At 58.2% G+C, this 25,661-nt stretch overlaps 1 protein-coding gene across 1 annotated transcript in view; it reads right to left on the bottom strand.

The window, feature by feature from the left end:
- Window positions 1–280: 280 nt before the first annotated feature.
- TMEM132E (transmembrane protein 132E) overlaps window positions 281–25,661 on the bottom strand; it is a 55,859-nt gene continuing 30,478 nt past the window's right edge. Inside the window, exons 2-9 of the mRNA XM_027034387.2 lie at window positions 11,875–12,805; window positions 10,282–10,428; window positions 9,813–10,005; window positions 8,866–9,009; window positions 6,311–6,516; window positions 4,486–4,774; window positions 3,377–3,568; window positions 281–2,394 (exon numbers count right to left, since the gene is read on the bottom strand). Coding sequence (XP_026890188.2) covers window positions 1,339–2,394; window positions 3,377–3,568; window positions 4,486–4,774; window positions 6,311–6,516; window positions 8,866–9,009; window positions 9,813–10,005; window positions 10,282–10,428; window positions 11,875–12,805 — 3,158 coding nt within the window. The 3' untranslated portion in view covers window positions 281–1,338. The remainder of the gene's footprint in view (window positions 2,395–3,376; window positions 3,569–4,485; window positions 4,775–6,310; window positions 6,517–8,865; window positions 9,010–9,812; window positions 10,006–10,281; window positions 10,429–11,874; window positions 12,806–25,661) is intronic.

Here is a 25,661-nt window from a genome sequence, read left to right as displayed (position 1 = left end):
ATTTCCTAGGGGAGCTACCTCTCTGTAAGGGCACATTTCTGGGCCAGCAAATCCTTCACACCGGACGTGGGCACCCCCTTCGGCAAGACAGGGCCCGAAGGGATGTGGATGTTGGAAGAAGGGGCAGCCGGGTTCAGCGGGGTGTCGATCTCTGTCATTTAGTGTGTCCACAGTGCACATGTGTGTGTGTGTGTGTGTGTGCACGCACGCACAAGGACCAGACGCAGAGCCAGCCACCATGAGCCTTCTGTTCTCCGGGAGCTGCTGCCCCGCCCCAGTCTGGTCACCCCCATTTATTTAAGAAAATCCGACACAGTGGTGGGTAGAACCCAAGAGAGAAGTGGCTGTGGGCTGGGAGGGGTAAGGGAGACGCCAGGCTCCCCGCTGCCTTTGCCCATCCCGAGGTCCTCCACAGCATCCCCTGGTGCCCCCTCCCTCTCCCACCGATTCCGTTCCCTGGGGGGATGGGTGGCTCCCCCGGAAAGAGAGGGAGGAGTGGTCAGCAGAGCGAGAGGGGCGGCTAAGGCGTAGTGTTGACCTTGCTGTGGGCTTAGCAGGGGGACCGGGCCTCCCTGGACTGCTCAGACCACAGTGCTGGGGTGTGGCTTGCTCAGGGCCGGCCCAGGGCTCCTCCCCCTCTAGGCTCCGCCCACAGCCTGTGGGGATAGAAGAGGGAGTCCTGAGATCTCAGGAAGGTGCCTGGCTTGGTCCCAGACCCCTCTGTAGGGTCAGCTCCCAGGTCCTGGGAAGGGACTGGGGGGGGGGGCACCCGGAAGCCAGCAGATGCTACAAGTGTCTCCCCCATCCCCCACATGTTTTGTCCACAGCAAGATCCTCCGCAGGGCGGGCAGCCGCGTCTCCCCACCCTGCAGGACAGAAATCCCTGAATATTGGTTTGAGAAAAGTCTTTGTGCAGCTTGTGACACAAGACCCCCCCAAAGCTCCCCCACACAGGGGGAAGACAGGGGACGTGGGGGGGGCAGGGGCGGGGCACAGTGTGGGCCCACCTCACCCCAAGCTTGGCCTCCATGCCTCACTTTTGGGGCAGGGGGTTGTCTAAGATGGGAGGAGGTTTGGAAAGAGTCGAACAAGGATTGCTTTCCTCCTAGCAAGCTCCTGAGGAAGGAGCCCTCCGCCTTCGGTGGCACAATTGGGTATGGTGCGAGGTGGCCGCGGGGAAGGCCCAGCTGGGGCAGGCGGCCTCCCAGCACAGAGCAAAGCTGCAGGGGCAGGGAGTACGACATCCGCTTCGGCCCGCCTGCGTCAGTGTGAGCAGGGGTCCGGGTCGCGTCCCACACAGAGCCCACCCCCCCGGGGGGAGGGGGCGGGACGGCGCCTCTACGCCATATCTTTGATTCTGCGCATGTAATTGTGCAGGTCTGGGGGCGCGGTGGGCCGTGTGGTGCCCGCCACATCCGGGCAGCCCCAACCCAGGTCCTCTTCGTCCTCCTCGTCCTCTTCGCCGGCGGGCACCGAGTCATAGGCCAGCTCCTCCGTGGGCAGCGTGGCGAAGGTGGTGAACTTGACCCGCTTGCGCTTGGAGGTGGGCGAGCTGGCGGGGTCCTCGGCCTGGTCCCGGGCCGAGCCGCCCGACGAGCCGTCGCCCCGCCCGTGCACCTGGCTCTGCACGCTGGTCTGTGAGCTGCCGCTGCTGTGGTGGTCGCCGTGGCAGCAGGCGGGCACGGTCTCCAGCGGGTTGCCCGCGGGCGGCGACAGCTCCGCCTGCCCTCGCAGCGGCTGCCCGTTGCCCAGGAACACCCAGTGGTGAGAGTGGTCCATGCTGGTCTGGCCCTCGGGCGGGATGCGCTTGTGCCGGTAGCGCAGCACGAAGACGATGCAGTTGATGAGGAAGACGAGGATGGCGAGGCAGAAGACGCCCAGCAGCGCGTACATACCGATCTCCAGGTCCGTGAGCCCGCGCGGCATCTGCAGGAAGCCGGTGGGCAGCGGCAGGAAGTCTTCTGTGGGCGGCACGGCGGGGCTGGCGGTGCCCGGGCCCGGGGCCTCGGCTGGGGGCAGCGCGGTGCCCGGTGGGCCGGCTCCCCGGGCCTCGTCCTCGCCCCCGCCGGGGCCCGGCTGGCTGGGCCCGGGGTAGTCGTACGTGGGGTCCTCCTCGTCCCGCCCAAAGTGCACCCGCAGGCCCACGGGGGTCGTGGCCAGCACACTCTTGCGCTTGGTTTTCTGGCAGCTCTCAGCGATGGTGAGCTCTGCACGAAGCAGTTCCCCCGCCCCCTCGGCCTGGGCCACCACCAGCGGGAAGGCCCGGTCCTGGGTCACCGTGGCCACCCGCTCATCCAGGCTGTTCACCAGCAGCCCGTAGTCCCGGGGGCTGTACAGGGAGAGTGGGGCTGTGGTGCCATCGCTGTAGGAGAGCCAGAGGCTCAGGAGGGCTTCCTGGAAGAGGAGGAGGAGGAGGAGGAGGAGGAGAAGGGGACAGGAGTCAGAGAGCTAGTCCTGGCTGGCTTCACTGGGAGATACCGAGCAGATGCTGAGCTCTATGAGGACAGGGACTGGGGTACTCTGCCTCCCTGCTGTAACTCCCAGCACTGGAACTGTGCCTGATGGGTGGCAGGTGCTTAGGGAGAATTGTTGGAGGAGCAGGAAGTCTTCCTCTGGAGGTTGTGGGGAGCGTCAAGGGCTCAATATGGCCTCATACGGCCCTGAGAGTTTCCTTGCCCACTTTATCCTTCGCCCCTTGATGGGCTGAACGTATGCTCTGCCTTGGGTCTACCTCAAGTCCCTTTTGCTGCAGGAGCAACCCCATATCTCCACGCCTGACCTTGGGATCATCCCCATGAGACACGTGGACATTGAGAACACACACCCCACCCCACCCTTGTCCTCCGTTAAAACATTCTGAGCACTGCCCCTCCTGCAGATGAGGAAGCAGGGCCCAGGGAGAAGGGATTGGCCTGGGGTCATGGAGCGGGTTAGGGGCAGGGGACCCTTGGCCCGGTGCTCAACACCAGCCTTCTGGCTCCCTGTGCTCCTGCCTGTCACCTTTGTACCTCTGTCCTGTAGCCTACGCCCTGGTGGATCTGTCGGGGGGGGGGGGTGGCTGTAACTGGGGCTCCAGAGATGGCTGAGGGTAATTCCTGGGGGTGGAGGCACAGGTGACGGGGGTTCTCTGAGAATCTGGGAGAGGGAACCCTCAGCAGGAGCATCTCTGGTGGCAGATGCAAGAAGCGGGACCTTGGCCAGACTCCCGGTGCAGATGGCAGGGGAATGGGGTGGGCCGGGTGTGTAGGGCACAAAGGGCAGACAGATCTTCCATTCGAGCCCTAACTTGGGGACTCATGGCCCCAGGGAAAACTGGAGTTTCCTTCTTCCTTCCACACCCCAAGCCCCCAGATTGGCCGGCTGGGCATCCAGTTACCTGCTTGAGGAAGCTGAGGGTCTGCTGGGCGGCCGTGGTGGCCAGGATGGTGTGGCTGCTCCCCGGGCTGGGCCGCAGGGAGAGGGCGAGGCTGGCCACCACCTGGGCCTGCAGCTGTGTGATGCTGACCTTCTCCTCCGTCACTGTTAGCAGCGTCTCCCCAAGCACAGACTCCGTCAGCGGGGACACCACCTGAGGCAGAGTGGGGCAGGGATGGGTGAAGGCCAGGAGAGCACCCCCCCCAATTCCCAGCCTGGGAAGAAAAGCCAGTGCTGCAAGAGAGGCCCACCCCTGGGGGCAAGCTGGGGGGCAAGACTCTTGGGCTCTGCCTTAGGGCTGCAACTGGAAACCAGGGTCCAGAGGCCAAGTGAGAGTCAGGGGCTCGCCAGAGCCAGGCAGGAACACGGATGAGACAGGTGGGCAGATTTTAAGGTCAACAACAGCCCCCCACAGCGATAAATAGCCATTGATGTTTGGCCTCGATGTCAGAGAGACAAAGGGGGAAGGTAGGGACCTTGGCAAACAGAACTCACGCTCATGTCAAGGAGGCACCAGTACCGACCAGCTGATGATTGCCAGGTGGGAATGTGGGCCTGGTATTTTGTAAAACCAGAAATCTAGATTTTGAAAAATGAGAAACCTCCCAAGATTTCAACACTGGATCCACTGCTTTACAGATAAATCACGTCTGCGGGCAGATCCTAGCCCAGGGGCCATTATTCACAACCTCTTAGATGGATGGTTTCTGCCCAGGCACCCCGCTGTAGGAGGGTCAGAGTTGAATTCCTAAGGTCCCCGAATTCCCCTTCCTGGGCCCTCTCCTCTGCCGCCTCTCCGCATCCACACCTGCTCTCAGGGAACACGCCGAGCGATCTACACGGGTGGGTAAAGGTTGATAGGGCTTGCAGGGAGAGCCTTCACCAAGGGGGCAGTGAAGGAGCTCACCTCTGGTGGTGGTGAGGGGGGGGCAGGGGCGGGGTGAGGGGAAGAGAGTGTGTTTTGGGGGCTGGCTGGGGTGGACCCCAGAGGTCCTAGAGATCCCGTCCCGGGAACGTCTGTGTTCTCTGCCCGCAGATCCACAGAGCTGCTTGCCTTGGCCTTGTGCCTACCTTGAAGGGCGTGGTGCCTGGCTCCAGGCCCGCCAGCGTGCTGCTGTCCACCATGCGTGCCACGCGGGGGTCGCCCACCCGCATAAAGTCGCTGACCAGGTCGGTGACCTCCACCAGCCAGTCCGGGCCCAGCATGGTGACCACCTGGTCGGTGCCCTCGGACGATGTTGTGTGGAACTGGGTGAACACCTGCAGAGTGGCGTGCTGGTACTGCAGGGTGCAGCCGCGGCTGGCGCTCTGCCTACGCTCCTCTTCCTCCTCATCCTCGTCCTCGCTCTCCCGGGCCGACCTGGGGGGGCGGGGCACAGGGGGGTCACTCCCTCACCCTTGCGCTGTGGGTGGGAGCCGTGCAAAGGGGCAAGCCCCCTCCCTGCCCCGTTCCTTCTGTCTCTGACAAGCTTGGAGCCCGGAGTCCCCAGCCTTTCCTCTCCTAGAAAGGCACCTCCTTGACCCTCCCTTGTGCCTCCCAGCCTCTGCTGGGCACGCCCGGGAGAAGCTGATGTCAAATCCTGACAAGTGCCATCTCTCTCTCTCGGCGCCAGGCGCCTGGCCTTGTTCTCAGCTCTAAACTGGAGCGAAGGCAGCCCTTGTTACAGACTGCCAGAACGCTCGGCCAGATTGTATCCTTACAGCCGTGCGGCAAGCAGATGAACTCGGAGGTTTAGCTGGTGCGATTTCCAAGCAGCGTGTGGAATGTGCGGCCTGGTTCCCCTTGCTGCTCATCGTGAAACTTGAGAGCAGAGAGGTGAGCCGAGGGAGGCGCTAGTAAGCAAAAGGGCGCCAGGACTTGAGGATTTGGGAAATTCAGCCTATCCAGATTGCCTAAGAGGCTAAAACCAGGAGATTTCACTGTCAGGGAAGCGTGCTCTGGAGAGAGAGCAGAGGGCGTGGCTCGTGCTTTGCTACTGCTCTGGACGCATCCAGCAACCAGAATATCCCTTCACACAGGTCTCTTGTGCCCGTGTTAATGAATCCTCACAACCATTCTATGAGGTAAGTGTTAATGTGCCCGTTTTGTGGACGAAGAAACGGGGGCACAGAGAGGTATGTAAGTAGTCCAAGGTGGCCCAGCTAGTAAACAGCAGTTAGGATTTAAACCCAGCCTGTCTGGCTGCAGAGTTCACTCCCCCGTCATGACTCAAAGCAGCACCTAGTGGGGGGGGGGGCAGGGCAGGGGCTGGTTCCCCTGCAGAAGGCCCCCTCCCAGACCTACTGGGTCAGAATCTGCATTTGAACAGGCCCTCAGGGGATTCATGTGCACATTCAAATTTGAGAGGCTCCGATCCACCAATCCACCGGACCTTGCTTTTCCCAATCTCTACAGAACTGAGCTGAGCCCAGCTCTCCCTTGGCTGCCTGCTTCTCCCCCAGCCCCTCCCCTCCCCTCTTAGCTGCCTGCCACTCTTTCTCTCTCTGCCCTGCTGGCTTTCCTCTCCAGCAGCAATGAGGGGTGAGTGGAGGACGTGCCCCAGAGAGGCATACCCAGAGTCACCTCTTCTAGGAAGCCTGCTTGGACTTCTCCTGGAGGAACAGGTGGCTGTCTGTCTCCTTTAGTGCCACTCGATTCCCTGTGCACAGGGCTTCCCGTGTCTACCATGTTCATGGCGTGGCTGGGTCAGGCACTGGCCACACTCACCCCATGTCTCAAGCACCCATCAGTGCCTAGCACACAGGAAGCTGCTCAATAAAAGTTTGCTGATTGCATCACCGACCTGCAGACTGTATACACCTGGGGTCTTACACACATGCGTGGATCAGACTATGTGCCAGGGCTGTGTCCACCTGTGAGTATCCCGAGTGTCCACTGTGTGTGGAGGGGCTGTACCTCCGGTCGGGGAGGATAGGTACCCTCCAGCCCTTCACTTGGCTGAGGCGTGCATCCGAGAGTTCGATGTGCAGGGGCAGCTTGGGGACCCAGACTGTCATTTCCAGGGGAGCGTTGAGGATGTCATAGCGGAAGGTCACCCTGGCGTTCATGGACCCGCGAGACTCCTTTCCACTCACAAACACGTAGTCACAGCTGCTGGATACCTGGGGAGGGGGAGGGAGGTTGGTTGGCCTGTCTTGCCCTACAGGGGGCATCCTGTGGGCTGGAGGGGAGGTGATGAATTTAGAATTTATTTCCTCAGGGGGGAGACGTCAGCCTCTGGTGTCCCTGTTCCCACTGTTTCTCCACCGAGCATCATCTCTCAGTGGCTACTACGGGAGGTTTTTGCTCCCTGGCAAGGAGCCAGCGTGCCCGTGATTTTACACAGACCATCCCTCAGATGAGCCTTGCGGCGGATGCCCCCCCCACCCCGCCCCCAGGGGCTGGCTCCCCTCCCCTGCATGACTGCCTGCGCTCTGGTGCAGGTGTCACTTGGTAGGACCCTCCACAGTGCAGAGGGGGCAGGGAGTCTGTCCTGAGCCCACGACTCCTCCACGGCCCATCTGGCCCTGTGGCCCCAGGAAAATGAGCCGCTGGTTAATTTCAGGCGCGGGGACTGCTCTAGCCCTGGGGTGGAGGTGGGGGACGGGGAGAGGAAAAATCAGGACAGACAGGTGGATGGTTGCCACCAGTGGGTGCAGCTCTTACGGATGCATGCCCACCAGGACACCGGCTTATACTCCTAGAGGTTCGCTGGGTGGGCACGTGCCTGTTGAACACATCTTGGTGGACACCTGTGCCCACTCGCTGACACCTGTGCCGGTACTTCAGGGCAGATGTAGGTGGGTGTGCACGTCAAGTGTGCCCAGTATGTACCCGGCACACGCAGCAGTGAATCTTGTGTGCAACGCATTTAAGTGTTCCTGCTGCTACAGGCCCCTGGGTGCCCACCCTCACGTGCGAGGAGGGTCTAATCATGCGGCTTGCGGGCGTGGGACACTCTGGAGGCTCTGGTGGGGGCGGGGAGGGGGCCAGGGCTGTGGTTCATCTGTGATGAGCCCCTGGCTCGTCCCAAACTCTTGCCAGCTCCCTTAAGCATCTCAGATGGGGGGTGGTGGGACGTGGGACAGCAGCCCTGCCAGAAATGTTCATTTCCCACTTCAGAAGGCTGGCAAAGTCCATTCAGAGTGTTGGCCAACTCCATAAAGAACCTGAGTGTATTTCATTGAGAACGGAAACAGATTCCACTTAGCATCTTTGCGAATTCCCCTTTGGTATCTAAGCCGTCAAGACTTTGTTCTGGTCCATTCTGCGGCCGGGGTCGGGGAGCGTGGGGCGGGGGGCAGGGGCAGGGGCAGGGGCAGGGGCAGGTGCTGGGTGACAGCCTTTGAGAACAGGTCTATTTCTTCCTGACTCAGCCTGCCAGCACCGGGAAGCCCCAAAGGGCCTGGGCAAGGCTTTTGCTCTGCAGGGGATGGGGCTGTGGTACCCAGCCATCTGCTCTGGCTGACTTTGAAGGGGGCATTCTTCCTGGGTGGGGAATGGGTAAAGTGAGGCTCCAGCTCCCCAGACCTGGAGGGATCTGGGGCAGAATGTGGGGAGAGAGAGCGAGCGCACTCCAGGCTAGCCCCAGTTAGCCAGAGGGAGAAGGACACCCACGGCCCACTCCTCCCGTTCTCCTTCACGCTGAGCTATTTACAGACACAGGGAACAGATTCTGTTGTCTGATCATCTGATTTTGGCACCTGCTGGAGGCTGGCCCAACAAACAGCTCACCCACCACACAGATACTGGGGCTGCACCCTTGTGCATCATGGCCTGTGACACCATCCAAAACCAGGGCCAGGGGCAAATCTGGAGGCCCTCTTGGGGAGGTGGCAAATTGGGAGATTTGAGTCAGACCGATGTCCTGTTTGCTGGGTCGTGAGGACTGGGGGCCCAGAGTGGGTCTCTGGGGAGGAGCTCTAGCTGGGGCGGGGGGGGGCGCTTCAGGAGTTGGAGGACTTGGGGGCATGTGCCCTGAGAGAGTCCTTCCTTACATGACCTTCACCCCTGGACTAACTCTCATGTTTCTGGGGCTTCCTCCCAGAGCTGAAGCTTCTCCATTAGGTCACCAGCATCTGGGTTCAGGGCGTGTCCCTGAGGGGTAGGCTCCCCTCCCTACCCCCGCTGCCTTCCCTGATGGCTGTCATGGGCAAGGGCTCAATAATCACTTGCTGGATTGGATTGAGCTCAGGCTGTCAACACTGCCTTCTCCCCTCTGCCTGCCAAATGGCCTCTTTCAAATTCCTGCAGGAAGCCCTCTAGGATAGCAGTACCCAGGGCTTTTCCTCACCCCCCTCAGGCTAGACGTGGGATGCAAAGCTATTCTCCCCCACCCCCATTTCTCCTCCACTTGCCTACCAAGGGGAGCTGCCTGGGATGTGAATCCCCACTGGCTTGGGGCTCCGCTCCCCCTGAAGGTCTGAGGCCTCTTTCCCTGTGTGTGGGGGGCCCATCTCCAGGACGCCCACCTTGATGATGTCCTCATTGTCAGACTCGCATTCCACCAGGGCAGAGACATCTAGGACAAGTCCAGTCACCTCAATGGCGATGACCTTGACAGGGATGGCCACCGTCCTGCCCGTCAGGATAGCCGTGTTGATGATCTCTGTGTCCTGCAGGGAGGGTGGGGCCCTGATGAGCTGGGGTGCTTATGGTGGTCATCTGCTCTCCCACGACAGGCCAGCCAAGGCCCAGGCTCCTGGAGCCCCCACTCCTCAGATACGCGTCCTTCCCCTGGGGACACCAGCACGCATGTGCAGAGAGGGGCCTCCGCCCAGTCTCACTTGCCTTCTCAGGTGCTCTGCTCACCTGGCCTCCTGCCACAGCCTTCAGGAGGCCACTGTGCCCCCAGGAGACAACCCTTCGCCAGTCCCCCACCATCTTCTCTCAACATCTGACATGCTTCTCAGCGTCACATCCAACACATTTGCTGACCATTCCAGGTGCCCTCAGGCTGGCCCAGTGACTCCAGCCTTACCTCCCATGGCACCCCCAAGTCCATTGCTCCTTAGAACAAACTACTCACTTTCCCATCACTGCACCTTTGCCCACACAATCCTCAGCCTCGAGCACCCTCCTCATCTCTGGTTATATAAGCCCTTCCTTCCAGGTTCAACTGCATGGCCGCCCCTCCAGGAAGCCTCTCCTGAGTGCCCTCTCCATGGGTGACTTCTCCCACCTCTGTCCCCGCGAGCCTCTGCTGTCCTACTCCAGCACCAGGCACAGAGCACTGCCTGCCTCCAGTGAGCGCGCGCACACACATGCGCACACCTTTACTCACAGGCATGCACTTGGCCGCAGGCTCACACGGACATGCGTTGATCTATACACACGCTCAGCTGTGCATGTGCCTGTCACACACACGCGCCCGTGACAGACGTGTGCATCCACTGGCCCAGTCACCTGCCCCGCTCACCATGGCTAGGGGCAGGATGGCTTGTACATCCCGCTGGATGACCGTCAACTCGGTGACCGCCCGCTCCAGGTCAGGCAGGGGGCTGCGGCCTCGGTAGTCAATGTGCCACATGATCCTCCTCTTGACCGACTGGCTGGTAAAGTTCTCCATCTCAAAGTCCAGCTGCAGGATCTCCAGGGGCCCCTGGCCTTCCCTGCAGCGGGGAGGAAGGAAGCAGAGCCCGGGGGGAAGAGCTGGGAGCAGCTCGGGATGAGGACCCCGATGAGGACCCCCGCCCTCCTTGGCATCCTGCCTCCTGGAGCTTTCTGAGCCTTTTCCAGCTACCTGAGGTGCCCCGACCCAGACCCCAGAGCCCCCACAATCCGAGCCCCAGCCCTTCTGTTGGTCTGGCTTCCTCCATCAAGAATTCCCCCACCCCTCCCAGGTGCTATCCTGCAAAGAGGTGGGCAGAGGCACCACCTCAGCTTACCAGGGGGGCAGGGGTGTGCCCTGCGCCCAGGCCACATCCACAGTGGCTGTTGAGTGCTTTGCCCCAGTCAGCAGCTCCGAGGTCACATGCCACTGACCACTCCGTGACTTGGTGCCCAGAAGGGTCACACCCTTCTTGGCCTTCACCCTGGGACAAAGTGGGAGGGAGAAGAGCGAGAGGGTCAGCCTAGGGCCCGATGGCTGCCCACCTGGCCACCCCCACCCCCCAGGCTGGGGCTGGGAGTAGGGGGAGCAGGTGAGTACATTACCCTGAGTCCTAGACTTCATGCTTGAGATGAACTTGGGGAATCTGGTATCATGTGGCTGAAAATGCTGACCTTCAGTGGAGGCTACAATTGCTTCTACCCCATCTCTCTGCCAAGTTTTACCAAACCTCTACTTGCATACCTTAGTGACAGGGAACTCACTACTGTGCACATCCCATTCCATTCTCAGAAAGCCCTTAAGGATTGGAAACCCCATTCCTATACTTAGTCATGGGTTCTGCTGGGGCAGGAGAGAACAATCCTCCTTCGTCTCAATTGTAACAGTTCTTCAGACAGCCGGAGGGGAGCGGGTGTTCCCCGAGTCTCTCTTTTCTCCAGGCCTAAAATCTCTAGCTCCTCCAATTGTTACTTTTTGCCACAGGTTCAGGTCACCGTCCTCTGGACACTGCACACATAAGATGTAGCGCCCTGTACTAAATACAACACTTCAGCTATGCTCCGATTCATACTGGCTAAAGCAGAATGGTGATCACCTCCCTAACTCTACATGTTTACTCCTATTAATGTAGCCCAAGATCTGTGATGACTGATTTAACTCATATTCACATTCACGTATCAATCATTGAATCAGGTCTCATCCCTTCCAGGAAGATCTGAACTTTAAGGTGGTACACTCAGGAGAGAGGGTAATACTTAACTCAAAGAAGTCGGAGGCTAACGGCAATGTTGTGGGTCCTATGCATAGTGCCTGGGGTGGGGGGAATATTTTGGTGGGGCCTTTGCTACATTCTCAGAATCATTCAACATGGTTTAAATTCCATTCTGTTTTGTGAGGATGTGATATGGCTTAAGGTATTTCTGAATTTGTGGATTGTATCCTGTTCAGGGTACAGAAAAGGCTGGGACTCCTGAAAATTTTTCTCTTAATTCCAAGATTGGGCAAATGTCCTGACACATGGACACACTACTGCTCATTTCTGACTGCCAGCCAACGGGCTGCTGTCTGATCTCCATTTCTTCTCTTTGCCTTTGGTCTCCTCAGCTGCAAAATGGGTACACCGTTTTAAGTTACACCAGCTAAGGCCTAAGGGCCCTTCCAACCCCATTCTATGATTCTTGATACCTATGCTTGTGAAAACGAACATTTCTCCTTCCCCATGTCTGTGAGCTACGGAGGTAGGGCAGAAATTTTTGTTGTCACCGGGCAGATGAGAACACTGAGGCTCAAATAAGTAAGGTGCCTTCCTGAAGTAGCTCAAGTGAGAAATGGAAGAAGTCGGATTAAGGTGCTGGCTCACCCCTGCAAGCGGCCAGGTATGCATTTGACCTTGGGATGCGGGCCGACCCTCCCCCCACATGCCCCCTACCTGAGTGTGAAATGCTCCACGCTGGGGCTGGAGGGAGAGGAGGAGTTGGGGGCCAGGTAGAGGAGGACGCTGAGCACCTCGCCAGGCTTGAGGGGCCGATCAGGCAGGCGGATCATCAGGTTGCTGTCCAGCCTGTGCTCCTGCAGGGTCCTCCTGGGGGGCGGGCGGAACAGGCTGATGCTCCCGATGCGCAGCAGGGGGTGCTGGGTGGGGCTCTCTGCGCGGGCGCCTGCCCCGGGCCCGGCCCCCCGACGGGCGCCCCCGCAGCCCCCAGACGCGTCCGGGGCGTGGAGGGTGTAGTAGAGCTCAGCCTGCTGACTCTCCCCGGCCGCCTCGGGTTCCAGCCCATCCGGGGACTTGCGGCGGGCGGCGGGCGGCGCGGCGGGGGCTGGGGGCCCGAACCAGGCCAGGGGCAGCTCCGCCCGCACCAGGCAGGTGGCCAGGCCCCCGCTGAGGCGGCAGGAGCTCTTGACTTCCCGCGCGTCCCTGAAGGCGTGCAGGCGGACGCATGGCAGCCGCTCGGTGACGCCGAAGTCGTCCCAGTCGCGGCCGGCCACGTAGAACAGCACCTGGGCCTCGGGCTGCGAGGCCGGCACGCGGGCGCGGACGATGAAGGCCCGCACCTTCCAGTTGACCGTCAGGCGCTCGGGGATGTCCAGGGTGCTGGACGGCTGCAGCAGCTCCCGGGCCACCACCTGGCTGGTGCTGAAGGGCCCCAGGGAGACGTTGAGGACGGGCAGCTCCTTGGTCTGGAACACCACGAAGGGCTCGGAGCGCTGCAGGGAGCCGTTGGCCACCGCAGGCGGCGGGGGCCGAGCGTCCCGCAGGAAGAAGGCCAGCCGCGTCCGCGACAGGCGGTAGCTGACCGGCAGCACCGGGCCGGCCTGCGGGCCGGGTGGGCTGGGGCTGGCAGGGTGCGAGCGGCCCGAGGCTGGGGACAGACAGGGGAAAGAGCCCAGAGGGGTGAGCAGAGGCTGTGCTGGCACGGCAGGGCACCCCAGCCTCCCACCCCGCAGCGGGCGTCCGTGACAAGCGCGCCCCCCTGTGCTGCTGTGTTAACCTTCCGCTCACCGTTGCCTGGTTTCTTTTGCTGCAGCGTGCGTGTAAACCGGACACTAGCGCAAAGCCCTGTGAGGCTTTAAAGAGGGTTTATCCCCCCACATCCTCATCTGTAAAATGAGGATGAAATTGCTTTCTGCCTCCAGGTGAGGTTGCTGAAGACTTCCCGAGTAGTGAGTGCGGGTAAAGGGCCGAGAGCGGAGAGGGGGCCCCCAGAAAGCGCTCTTACCATTCCAACCTGCTCCACGCTGGCGCCACCGGCATTAGCTTATTTGATCCTCAGATGGATCCTCTGAGCTACACAGTCTACCATTTCCACGGATTCAATCGTGTTCTGTCAACAACTTCTCTCTTTTGAGAGCTTATTCTCACATGTCACAGGTAAAGGTGCAGAATGCTTAAGCAACTTGCCCGAGCCACATGAGCCAAAGGGGCCAGCAGTAGGCTTCCAACCCAGGGCCACCTGACTTTCAAACCCAAGCCCTTTCCTGCTCCCTCTGCCTCAGATGGTGCAGGGCCCCCAGAGATCCCTTGTCTCCCCCCCCCCCACCCCACGCCCTCTCCCCATGCACTGTATACACAGGGAATGGGACCCCACTCTCCCAAACCCAACTCAAGCCTTGGGTCTGCCATCTCTGTTTCCCTCCCCACATCCCAGCAGGACCCTGCCAAAAGCAATTCTACCTCTTGACTCTGTGAGGTGTCCTGAGCTGCCCCCTGTCCTCCATCCCCAGAACCCTGCCCCAGTTCTGGCCTTGATCCCACTGCTATGACAACATAACACCGCCTGACTGGGTCTCCCCTCTCCCTCTAACCACCTCCCTGGCATCCACTCCCCTCCACAGCAGCAGAGAGATTTGTTTCTCCTGGACACAAATGAGACCTTGCTGGCCCCTCACCGCCAGCTCAATTCCCGTTGGACACTGTTCTGGAATAGGAAGGACCAAGCTGTGGGGGTTTGAGGTTTGAGAAGCAGCTCTGGATCTTCTCATCGGCCCTGAGTCACTTTCCTCACCTTTAAAATCAAGTTAATAATAATAGTAATTGATAATAATAATAATAATAATAATAATAATACTGGTCTTAAAGGATGTTGTGCTGTCACTTGCTCTGTTTTTGAGAATCAAATAAGAAAGAACTCTATAAATTGTGCATCGCAATGCCAATGTCTGTAAGCATTTTTATAGACTCTTTCCCTTCTGCTTACAAGACAAAATCCAAACTCACTTTGGGCCTGAGTGTGGCATTCAGGGTCCTCTACTGTGGGGTTCCAGGCTCCCCTTTGCCCCAGGACTTCCCCTCCCAAACCCACGCTGCCAGCATGACTGGACCATCTCTGCCTGTAGCACTTGCTGATCCTGCCCCATCTCCCCTCTTTGCTCATGCTGTGCCTTCTGCATCAAATTCTCCCCTTTCCCAACTGCACGCATCCACATCGGAATCCTCCTCCGAGGTCCAGCTCCAATGCCACCTCCTCCAGGAAGCCTTCCAAGGTATGACCTCAAATCCCTGGGACTCTCCTTCTCGGACGGGACTTCGCATCCTGTCTTGTATGGAAGTTAGTTATCTAGGAGGCCGTGCACTGAGCAAGCCTCTGACAAATCATGCCTGATTTACGCGGAGTGATTTGCAGAGACCTGTGTCCCAAGGAAGAGCCTCCTAAGCAACGCTATAGTGGTTCCTTGCAGTTTATGCCCATTTATTATTTTGCCACCATCAATGAAACCTTGATAGTTCTACAGACCTTCACATCCAATTCCTCATAAAGGCAATGAACTAAAAATTCCCCGCTCTTGAGGCTCTGGTGCCTATGGCCTATTTTTTTTTTTTAATCTGTGGTTTAATTTCCTCATTCAAAAAAAGAGGCATTTGGCTTGGGGCAGGGCATAGGCCCGTGCGGCAGGCAGCCCATGCTTTAATCACCAGACTGCTCCTCCCATTCCCTGGAGAACTCTGCTCCCAGGCCACCTTCCCCACTAGATGCTCTGAACCCTGCAAGGTATGCTGGCTGCAGTGGCGGGGCGGACAGCTAGGTCCAAGACGAGGACAGGAAGATGTCTGGAGAGATGGGAAGAGCCTTCCTGGCTGCAGTCCCTGCCCCACAGTTACCCTTGGAGTCTCTGAGATGCTGTCCTTGCCATCGGGGGAGGCTGGTCCAAGTGACACATGTTGGAATCCAGGGGAACAGCCTGAGCCAGAGCTCAGAAACCAACCAAACTGCTTTGGAAGCGGCAGAAAGCAGGCAAACAAAGAATCCAGGACTCAGGTGCAAGGTTCTCCCCGTGACACTCATGGGCAAGATACTTCCCTTGGTTCCCATATCTAAAATTGAGATGGTGACATCAGCCCCTTCATGAGGATGTGGAGAGTGGCTAAAAGGCCAAGGGAGAGGAGGAAGGGGGCACTGCTCCGTGTGGTGGGATGTTCAGGGCTTGTGGGCACTGGGCCGAGGCGGGGAGGGGCCACCGTGCTTGTCCCGTTGGGGTTGGGGAAGGGCAGCTGCCATAGCAGTAAGTGCTCAGCATCCGGGGTGGACAGGCTGGGGACACGGAACTCATAACCACTGACCCTGCCTTGCTTACTGTCTTTGGAGATCCCAAAGGCTGCTAAGTAAGCACTTAGTCCCCTTTGACGACACTCTCATCGTCCCCACCCCACGGTTGGCCATCTGGACCCCTTGGAGGCACAGTGGGGGCAGGAGCCACCAGATGGGCAGAAGACTCAGAGGGGCATGGGGGAGGGGCCTGGAGGCCATGTCCGCATGCACTCCTCTGCCCTCCATAGATTTTTGTGGAATGAGCGGAATTCTCAGAACCTGACAACTGGGACGCTCTGTGGGGTACAAGGGCCTCCTCCACGAGGCATCCGAGAGGAGACCGGATGGCCGCTGAGGGGGATGGTTCTCGGTGGCAGGCAGCAACCTTGCAGATAGAGTCTGGGTTTCTGAAAGGGGAAGCGACTTGTGCTAAGAAAACAGCTCGCTTTCAGAAAGGAGAGCCAGAAAAGACAGTATTAGGGTGGTGCAATTTTCGTATTTGTGTCATCATGACACACGACACCCCCTCCAGTCACCACTGTGAGTCATTCTATCCTCTGAGGCCCTGAGGCCTCCTCTGTGGTGGAGGTGAGTGTTTTTGAGGCCCCAGCACTATAACCTCTGCTCTCCTGCCCACTTACTCTGGAGCATAAAGGAAGCTGCTTGATCTCTCTGGACCTCAGTTTCCCCAGGGAGGTGGGAGAGGCCCTGGAGGTGGTCTGGGGTGGGTGGGGGGCTGGAGGGGAGGAAGTTGAGGCCTGTGGAGCTGTCAGCAGACAGGTCAGGTTTTCTGGAAGGCTATCTGGGAAGGTGTGTGTGTGCGCTAATGTGCGCACTGGCCTGTTATCTCAGCATAAAGCAGGGCCTGGCCTTGGGAGGAAAGAGCTGCTGGCAGGTTCCCTGAATGACAACAGTCAGGGGAGGGGAGGATCTACACAGAACTGAGGTTGGTTGGGCCCAGAGGTGGGGGAGAGGTGCTGAAGGGGTGTGGCTGGGGTGGACATGACAGCCTGGCCCCCCCCCCGCCCCCAACACAGGGGGGCTGATCTCACGGGCTGGCGCACATCCACCCCTCGGGCCCCACATCAGGCACCCCACAGGGTTCTTCAGGCTTGGCTTTGAACCCTGGCCACTCTTTGCCCCTCACCCTCTCACTTGCTCCCCAGAGCATTGGCCTCCAGGCTCCCAACTCCTGCTCTTGTGTTTGGGCCCAGCTCACCCTGCAGACCACCCTTTGCACTGTGTTCCTGTCAGTGGCCTTGACTCTCCCCCGGAGCAGCAGCTAGGTTCCCCTCTGTGTAAACAGCTTTGGGCCTCCGGAGGCATTTGGGTGCAGCCCTGGGAGTCAGAGTACAAGCAGGGTAGGGGCAGAAAGAGAGGGAGACACAGAATATAAAGCAGGCTCCAGGCTCTGAGCTCAGCACACAGCCTGACATGGGGCTCGAACTCACAAGCTGTGGGATCATGACCTGAGCAGAAGTTGGACGCTCAACCAACTGAGCCGCCTTCTGATAGAGAGGGCTTCTCCACATCTTCTCAGGCGCATGATGGGTGTTAGGAGTTGAATTGTGACCCCCACCCCAATTCATACGTGGAAGACCTGACCTCCAGGACCTCAGAATGTGGCCGTGTTTGGAGACAGGGTCTGTAAAGAGGTGATTCGGGTAAGATGAGGTCATCAGGGTAAAACGAGGTCATCAATCCAATACGCCTGGTGTCCCAACAAGTAGGGAGATGAGGACACAGACACACAGAGTGAAGAGCACGTGAACACACAGGGAGAAGACTGCTCTTTGCAAGCCAAGGAGAGAGGCTGCGGGAGAAACCCACCCTGCTGCCACTCTGACCTTGCACTTCTGGCCTCCAGAACCGAGAAGCCAAAATTTGTTGTTTTAGCCATGCAGTCCGTGGTGCTTTGTTAGGGCCGCCCAAGCAGATGAACACATGGGGATTGGCTGTTTCTGCCCCCCAACAGCCTCAGTTTCCCCAGTCAGGAGTGGAGACACCATCCAGGGGAAGAAGCTGGGCGGGGATCATGCTGGTTTTGTGCTCAGGGATAATGATGGCGGCTGAGGCAGTCTCAGCTTCTCCCTGAGACTAGACCCAGAGTGTGACCCTTCCCAACTCAGCTGAGCCAGCTCCTTCTTCCCACAGCCCCAGAAGGCACATACAGCTCTTTACAGCTTGGTAACGAAGAATGGGGTGTCTGTGGATGCAACAGGCCTGAACTCCCATCCTCCTCGAATCTTCTTCCCCCACCCAGCTTCCCTGGGCACTGAATCTGCCCAGTCCCTTGGGGAGCACCGACCCAGGGCCACTTTGGGGTTATGCTCAGCTGGGATGGGGTGTGGGGTCCCATCTTCTTTCCACGCTCGCCCCGGCTCCGCCTCCTCCTGAAGCACTCCCCCACGCCTCTCACTAGGACCCGTGGGTGCTGCTTTGCTCTGTCCAGCTCTGGGTCCGACTGATCTGGAGCTTGGCCCTGGTCTGGGTGTAACATGCAAATCACCATCGAACTGCTTCGTTAGTCACTTCAGTGAATGCTCCCCGCAGGCAGGACGCTGGCCTGCGTGCCCCTTCACCTGTGCAGAAGTCTCCCAAGCCACCCCCGACACCAGAAGGCACCTACTTATTTATGCTTTTGCTTTTCCAGCTCGATGGCGATACAGGCAGACACGGGGCCTGGACCAGCTTTGTGCAGCGCAAAGGGTGGCACTCAGGGGGTGCTTAACAAGTCTCAGTTCTACCCTCTTATGAGACACCTGCGCAGGGCCAGTGGCTGGACAGAGGCCCTCCCCCCTCCTTGTTTTTAAGTTTATAGGTTTATTTATTTTGAGAGACGGAGAGGGTATGAACGGGGGAGGGGCAGGAAGTCGGGGAGAATCTCAAGCAGGCACCAAGCTGCCAGCGCAGAGCCCGATGCAGGGCTCGAACCCACAACACTGTGAGATCATGACCTGAACTGAAATCAAGAGTCTGACGCTCAAATGACTGAGCCACCCAGGTGCCCCACAGAGGCCCTCCCTCTTCAACTCAGTCTGGCTTTTGTGGTCTGGGAGCACAGCAGGGGCCTCTGGCCACCCCCACAAAACCTTCCCACTTTCTCCCCAGACACACAGGCCAGCCTGCCACCCCCACGAACCTACTGAAAATATAAATTAATCTACACGGAGGCTACAGCCAGGCAGGCTGGGGATGGGGGTGCCTCTGGCCATTTCCCGGCTTCTAATCAAGATCAGATGCCTCCTGCTTCTACCTCTAATTGTCCCCAAATTAAAACTAATCGCTTGCAAATCGGAAAAAAAAGATCGTCATTAGCTCTGGTGAGTTTGAGGCTGAGGGACACAGCAGGGTGTCCTAGCAGGGCCTGAGGGTGCTGGGCTGTGCTGGGAGCCGCTTGGTTACTCACCTGTGTGTGAGCGCGTGCACACACACACACACACAGGAGCCGCACCAGATGTCAATGTTTGGGGAGCCTTTGGCACTTGCTCCTGAACTTGCCTGAATGTTAAGAATCAGAGGAAGCAAGCAAAACAAAAGCAAACAGATTCTAGGGCTGGACCCAGGCTTAACACAATCGGAGTTTCCAGGGGAGAGACCTGATGATGTGTGTTTATCAAGCACCCCAGGCGCTGTTATCACAGAAGTTTGGAAAACATGGCGCCCAGCAGGAAAGGCTGGGAGACACTGAAGTGACTTGTATGACATAATTTGGTGATGTTGACAGTGGATGATGAAGTACCCAGAGCCTAGAACGGTGCCTGGCACATACAGGTGCCAAATCTGTGAAGAGATGAATGAATGAATGAATGAATGGGAGCAAGAGATATGGTTGCTGTAGGTGGTGAGGATCCTGGGGTCTATGTGTCCACTATCAAGAGGCTAGGGATGGGTTTGCACAGTGACCCCCCCCCCCCCAAGCTCAAACCTCCAGGCCCACAGCAGAGGTGTGAAACACCCCTGGCCCTGGAGAGCTGCAGGGGAGGAAGCTCCCCTCTGAGGGTGCCTGGAAGAGGGCTCTGGCCGGGAGGAGGGGTGCCCCGGTTCCAGTCCTGCTCTTCCTTGGCTAACGAGTAGCTCCCACCCGGGGCAAGCATGCCATTTCTGAGGACCCATTTCCCCATATCAGTAACACGGAGAATCAATCATCAACCCATATGCCAGGAACCATGGAGTGAGGTGCTGAAGTGGGAAAAACCTGTCTTGAGGAAGGTTTTTGGTTTTCATTTGTGGTTGTTTTCATTAGTGAGATCCAGTATTAGCAAGGGTTTTAAGAAACGGGGCATCTGCACGCCCTACTGTCGGAGGGCACTGTAGACAATTTTCTAGAACGCACTTTCAAGATACGTTTTAAAGGTTTTGGCGGTGCTCATGCTCGTTGCCCCAGGAACTCCCCTTGGGGAATCTTGTCCACAGACATCGGCTCAGAGATTTACGTAAAAAGATACTCACTGCGTTGTTACGTTTATAAGTAAAAAATATGAAACACCTAAGTGTCCAAAAGCAAGACATGGTTAAATAAAAGCAAATGCTTAAGAATGGATGTGTGCAAGCATTACAGATCAAGTTTTCAAAAAAAATATTTACTCAGATGGGAAAATGCTCACAAAATAGTTTGAACTAGACAAAGAAGGGTGTGAAATTGGCTCTATGGCATGATATCAATTTTACATAAAAAGATGTAGACACCGGGAGGAAATACATCAAAATGCTAATAGTGGTTATCTCTGGGGGGTGAGGATTACGGGTGATTGTTAGTTTTTACTTTATGCTTTTATGTACTTTCCAGTTGTCTGCGATGAACATGTACTGCTTGTAAAATTAGAAAGAAAACAATAAATGTCATTGAAAAGGAAGGAAAGTGTTTGAAGCTATTCCGAGATTTTTTTAAAAAAGGAAAATAAAAAAAAAAAAAGAAAGAAAGAAAAGGAAGGAAGAACCTGTGTGGTTTGGGAGCCACACAAACTCACGTTCAAATCCCAGTTTTGACACTTCCTTAGCTGTGCGACCTTAGGCAAGTTACTTAACCTCTCTGAGCCTCGATTGCCACACCTGGGAAATGAGGATAATAGAACCTATTTCATAGGGTTGCCATGACTAAATAAACAAATTGCCTGGTGTAATTCCTGGCACAGAGTCAGTGTTTGGTGTTCAGTGTTTATTCATTTATTCACTCAACACGTATTGGTTATTTCATTGTGAGAAGGGAGAAATGCTGATCTGCTTTTCTCCAGCACTGGATGCATTGTTTAGCTCACAGCAGGCCCTCTGTCAATGTCTGTTGAGTTAAAAAGGACAAGTACAGAGATGACAGGCACATGAAGCACAGTGTCCCAAGGAGCTCGAAAGTGTCACCGAGGCTGAAAGGATTACTAGTTTTGGGGGCCCCTGGAATCCAGCTCAGGAAGATCTGCCGGTGGCCTGCTGAGTGAGCTGGGGCAGTTTCCTCCCCTCTCTGCACCTCATCAGGAAGAAGCGGACAGTCCCTGAGCTGCCTGCCACATGGGGGACGTAGGGGTGGGCAGGGGCCATGTGTGCAGGGAGTCTGGTGGGTTCTAGGGCAGACAGGGGTCAGCCGGATAAAGGAGAGGTGACAGCTGGGCCCATGGGCCCCAAACAATGCCCTCCCGTATCCCCTAAGGCAGGGCCTCTATATACTGTTAAACAGTTTGGGTCTTGCACAAAGATGCTGGGCCCAGGGAGCCAGCAGGAAATTAAACCCAGCCCCGGGCTCTGCTCACCAAGCCCAGAGCCTGGTGCAGAAATGCTTCTGCCTTTTCCCTATGTGATGCCATCCGGGCTGGTCGATATAGGTATGTCCCCACCCAAGGCTGGGGCTGTGGTGAACCACCTCTTTGAGGAGGAGCCCGGTGGAGAAATGGGTGCCTCCCTGAGGTCTGGGTCCTGAGATGTCTGTCCCCACCCTGAGCCCCACTATCTCTCCCTCCCCAGCTTCGCTCTGCCTCTTCCCAAAGCGGTTCCCTCAAGGCGAGGCTGTCTCACCATGCACCTGGTGTGACAGCACTGAGGACCCCCGTGGGCCTGTAGCCCTGAATGGGCTGAGCGGAGCAGGAGCTCCAGGGAGAGGACCCGTGGCAAGCCAAGCCTCCAGTATCCCACAGCCCCCAGGAGGCTGCAAATCCTGGGGAGGCAGCCTCCCCATGCTGTCACACCCCCTGCCACACCGGGCTGGAACAAGCCGAAGGGAGGGACCAGTAGAAGGGGCACCTGTCCACTCCGCCCAAATTGCCTGCTGCCTGCGGCACTGATGATTGGCCAGGTCGCTTCCTGCATCTACAGGAGAACTCCTGGTCCCTTAGCTGTAGCGATGGCAAGATCCCTACCCTGCATTTACAGATGAGGAAACTGAGGGTCAGGAAGGCTCCCCTCAGATTGGCTGTGCCATCAATCAGCTGTGTGAGCTTGGGCAAACGGCTTAGCATCCCTCTACCTCAGTTTCCTAAAGTGTCCAAGGGGGCGATAGTCTCTCTTTCGCTGGGCTGCTCTCAGAAGGAAATGCACGTGTTATAAGATGACCTATAAAGTACTTCACCCATGCCTGGTGCACAGTCAGCCTCTTTATTTAAAAAATTGTTTTTAATGTTTATTTATTTTTGAGAGAGGGAGAGACAGAGCGTGAGTGGGGGAAGGCAGAGAGAGAGAGGGAGACACAGAATCCGAAGCAGGCTCCAGGCTCTGAGCTGTCAGCACAGAGCCCGACACGGGGCTCGAACCCACAAGCCGTGAGATCATGACCCGAGCCGAAGTCGGAGGCTCAACCGACTGAGCCACCTAGGCGCCCCAACAGTCAGCCTCTTTAAATGTCAGCTACGGTTTGGCAGTCATTGTCCCCATCACCGAAGGGAACCCACACAGCCTCCTGAGCCAGGGCCCAGAGAGCCTCCGAAACCCAGTGACTGTTCCCCTTCCTCACTATGTCCAAGCCTTCTGGTGCTTTGCACAGAGCCATGAACAAATGAACGACCGGGGTGGGGTGGGGGGGGGGGCCCTGGGAGGTTGTGTGTGCTGATTCACAGCCACGCACGCCCGCACGCACGCGCACACACGTAGTCTGGGCCAGTCTCCAGCTTCCAGGCCCCCTGCTCCAGCCCTATCCTGGGCCGGCATCCTGACCTGGCCACTCTTGCTCCATGAGACCAGCGGCTGCCTGCCGCTCAGCTGTGACCGGTCATCTTTGAGAACAAGGGGAGAAATCAGATGCAGGCAGAAACAGAGGGGAGGAGGAGAGTATTGGTGAATGAGAGACAGTATCAAGCTCTGCTAACTTGGGGGCTGGGAGTGCTTCTCAGGGGCCCAAAGGAGGGCCAGGGCACCGGAAGTTTGGGTAGCCGTGCCCCCCAGGGAGCTGCTGTGGCCCCTGTGTGCTGGCACTGACCATCTGTCCAGTCCTGCTCCTGGGCACCTGGCAGGGGACCTGAGGCCCAGGCAGGGAGGATATCCTGGGTGCACAGCAAGGCAGATGGGAGACCGCTGGAGCCAGGGCTCTTGTTCCCCGGCTCCCTGCTGGTCCCAGGGGCACTATCTTGCTGGCCCCAGAGCCTTGCAGCCAGAGGGAAGCAATCCCAGGGCAAGACCAAGCCTGGTCCTGAGGGACTGGTTGAGCCAGGCTCACTCCCTTCCCTTCCAGCTTCTGCTCTCTCTGTGGGATGCTGTAAGCCACAGATGGCCCGGGGGTCCAGAGCCTTGGGGCCCATGAAGAGAGGGAGGGTGAGAAGCGTTAGCCCTAGAGAGGGTGATACAGACCTCTTGGGGGCAAGGACTTGAAGATGTGGGACGGTGACCTTGGGCTGGAGGAGCCTGAGCCCAGAGACAGGGTTCCTGGGCTGGGGGAGCCCAGGAGAGGAGGGACAGAAGCCCGGCCCCTTCCAGATGCCCAGTGTCCCAGGCCCCCCTCCCAGTGCCTGCTCTGTGAGCCTGCCCTTATGAGTCGTGAGTGTGTGTCTGTCTGTTAGTCTGTCTGCATCTGTGATCCCAGGATGGGGACCAGAGGCTCAGACAGGCTTGTGAGGACAAGGAGGCCTTGTATTTCCAGGCAAGCATCTCTCACCCCTGGGGAACAGCTCTTTTATTGACTTCTGAAAAGCTGGAAGGGACCCCGTCCTCACCTCTGCCCCCTGCAACAACTATCAGGGCGAGTGAAACCCTCAGTCTGCCCAGCTGTAATGGGTCTGATGTGAGGTCTCTTTTGTGGTGGAAAGGGCTGAGCGGGGGTGGGGGGTGGGGTCCAGGGTGGAGGAAGAGGGGTTGGGGGTTCATATGTGGCCAGGTCTGGTTTCCACTGGTGGCTGTGGGGCTCAGAGCAAAAGGAAGCTGCTGGAACAGCCCCTGGTTGCTGGTGAACTAATGGATACTCTTCAGCAGCCCGCTGCCCCTCCCCACCTCGGGCCCCGTGAGGCGGACGGCTCCCTGCTTGGCCATTCCTGTGGGGGTCCCCACCTTCACACCCAGAACCCTAAGCCCCTAACCCCCCCAAACACCCCTGTTTCTGGGATTTCAGGAAGATCCTAAGTGCATGGGGGATAGGGCAATAGAGTCATACTGCTGTGCTCATGGGAGGGGGCTTTTGGAGATCAAGCCCTGCTCTACCGGTCCAGTCCTCAGCCTCCGGCGGGAAGAGGGGAGGGCAGCTGCAAGGAGGGACCCTCCAAGGGAGCAGGCCTGAAGGAAGCGGGTCCCCCAGGAGGTCACAGCCTCCACTAGAACTGCCCCCGCCTGGGGCCTGGAAACCCAGGCTTGACCTACTCTGCTGACCTTCCCAACCCAGCTTCTGGTTCAGGCTCCCAGGAGGGCAAGGGGAGGGGGAAAGCAAACATGAGGCAAGGATGAGGGAACTGGGCGGGGGGGGGGGGGGGGTTGGTGTTGAGAAAAGGAGAGAGGAAGCTAGAGTCAGGAGAGCAGGGAGGAGGTAGAGGAAGAGGACAGAGAGAAAGAAACCAGGAGAGGGAGGGAGGAAAACCTCAGCCTGGCGGGTGCCCAGGGGGATGGAGGGGTAAGGAGGTGGGCTGAGGGCAGGGGTGGGGCGGCCTGGCACTGGAGCACGCTGGGCAGCCGGGCCTGGGAGCTGCAGCAGGAACCGCGGGGGAGGGGCTGCTCTCTGAGTTTCACTAAATGACTAGTGGGCATTATCCTAATTATAGCGGAGCAAGCTGAGCCTTCCCACTGGCGCAGCCGCCCCGCATCTCCTAATAAACAATTAGCCGCAAACAACAGAAAGAGAGAGAGAGAGAGAGAGAGAGAGAGAGAGAGAGAGAGTGTGTGTGTGTGCGCCTGCCCATGGGGTTGGGGGTGGGGTTTGGAGCTGGGCCTTGGGAAGGGAGGCTCTGGGGACAGCTGGGAAACCACCTCACCCCTGCAGCCCAGCCCAGCTCAGTCTGGGGGTCAGGGCTGCAGTGAACAGAGTGGCCCCAAAGGGCCGAGCAAGCCCATGGGGGGCCCAGCTCATGTTTAGAGGCTGCCTACGGACCGCAGGCATTAGGCTAGACTCCTGTCCCCACGATAACTCCAGGAAATAAATAACATCCCTATTTCTGCCTATGAGGGAACCAAAGCTCAGAGACGCTAAGAGGCTTGCCCAAGGCCACACAGCTGGGGTTAGGCTCCTTCAGGCCTCCTGATTTCCCTAGCCCTGGGCTCATTTCCTGGGAGCAATGGAAGCAGGAGACCTGGCATGCTGGACCAACTGAGCTGTGTTTCCAGAACAGCTCCGGCGGCTGGCGCTATTACGAACACAGGACTTTTCGGCCCGTCCACAGCCCAGGTCTCACATTCTGACAACGGTCCGAGAGGTGGGCCTTCCTCTGAGCCTGTTTTAACTGAGGCTTCCTAGAGACAGGAAGGTATCTGTTCAAGATCTCAGGGGTTCTGTGGCAGAGCAGGGTTTGGAACTCAGACTCCTGGCCCCTGGGACAGGTCAGCAGGGTGGCGGTAGGGGGGGGTGGTCTGCTGGGGCTGCACAGCCAAAGCCCCATCTGGGGAGTTTCCAGCTGGGGAAGAGAGAGCCACCCAGGAAGGAGGAGAGCGCACTCCAAGCTGGTCTGGGCATCCGGACCTGGAGGAGGACCCCATGATTGTCCTTTGGTATTGAGCCTTGCCTTGGTCTTCCTGACTCACTTACAAGCTGTCTAGTGTCTTCACTAGAGAGTCTTCTGTGGCCCCCAGCTTGGGGCCTTGG

The sequence above is a fragment of the Acinonyx jubatus genome, chromosome E1 (genome assembly GCF_027475565.1).
Source record: "Acinonyx jubatus isolate Ajub_Pintada_27869175 chromosome E1, VMU_Ajub_asm_v1.0, whole genome shotgun sequence".
Taxonomy (NCBI): Eukaryota; Metazoa; Chordata; class Mammalia; order Carnivora; family Felidae; genus Acinonyx; species Acinonyx jubatus.
This window is presented reverse-complemented; position numbering and strand designations above follow the sequence as displayed.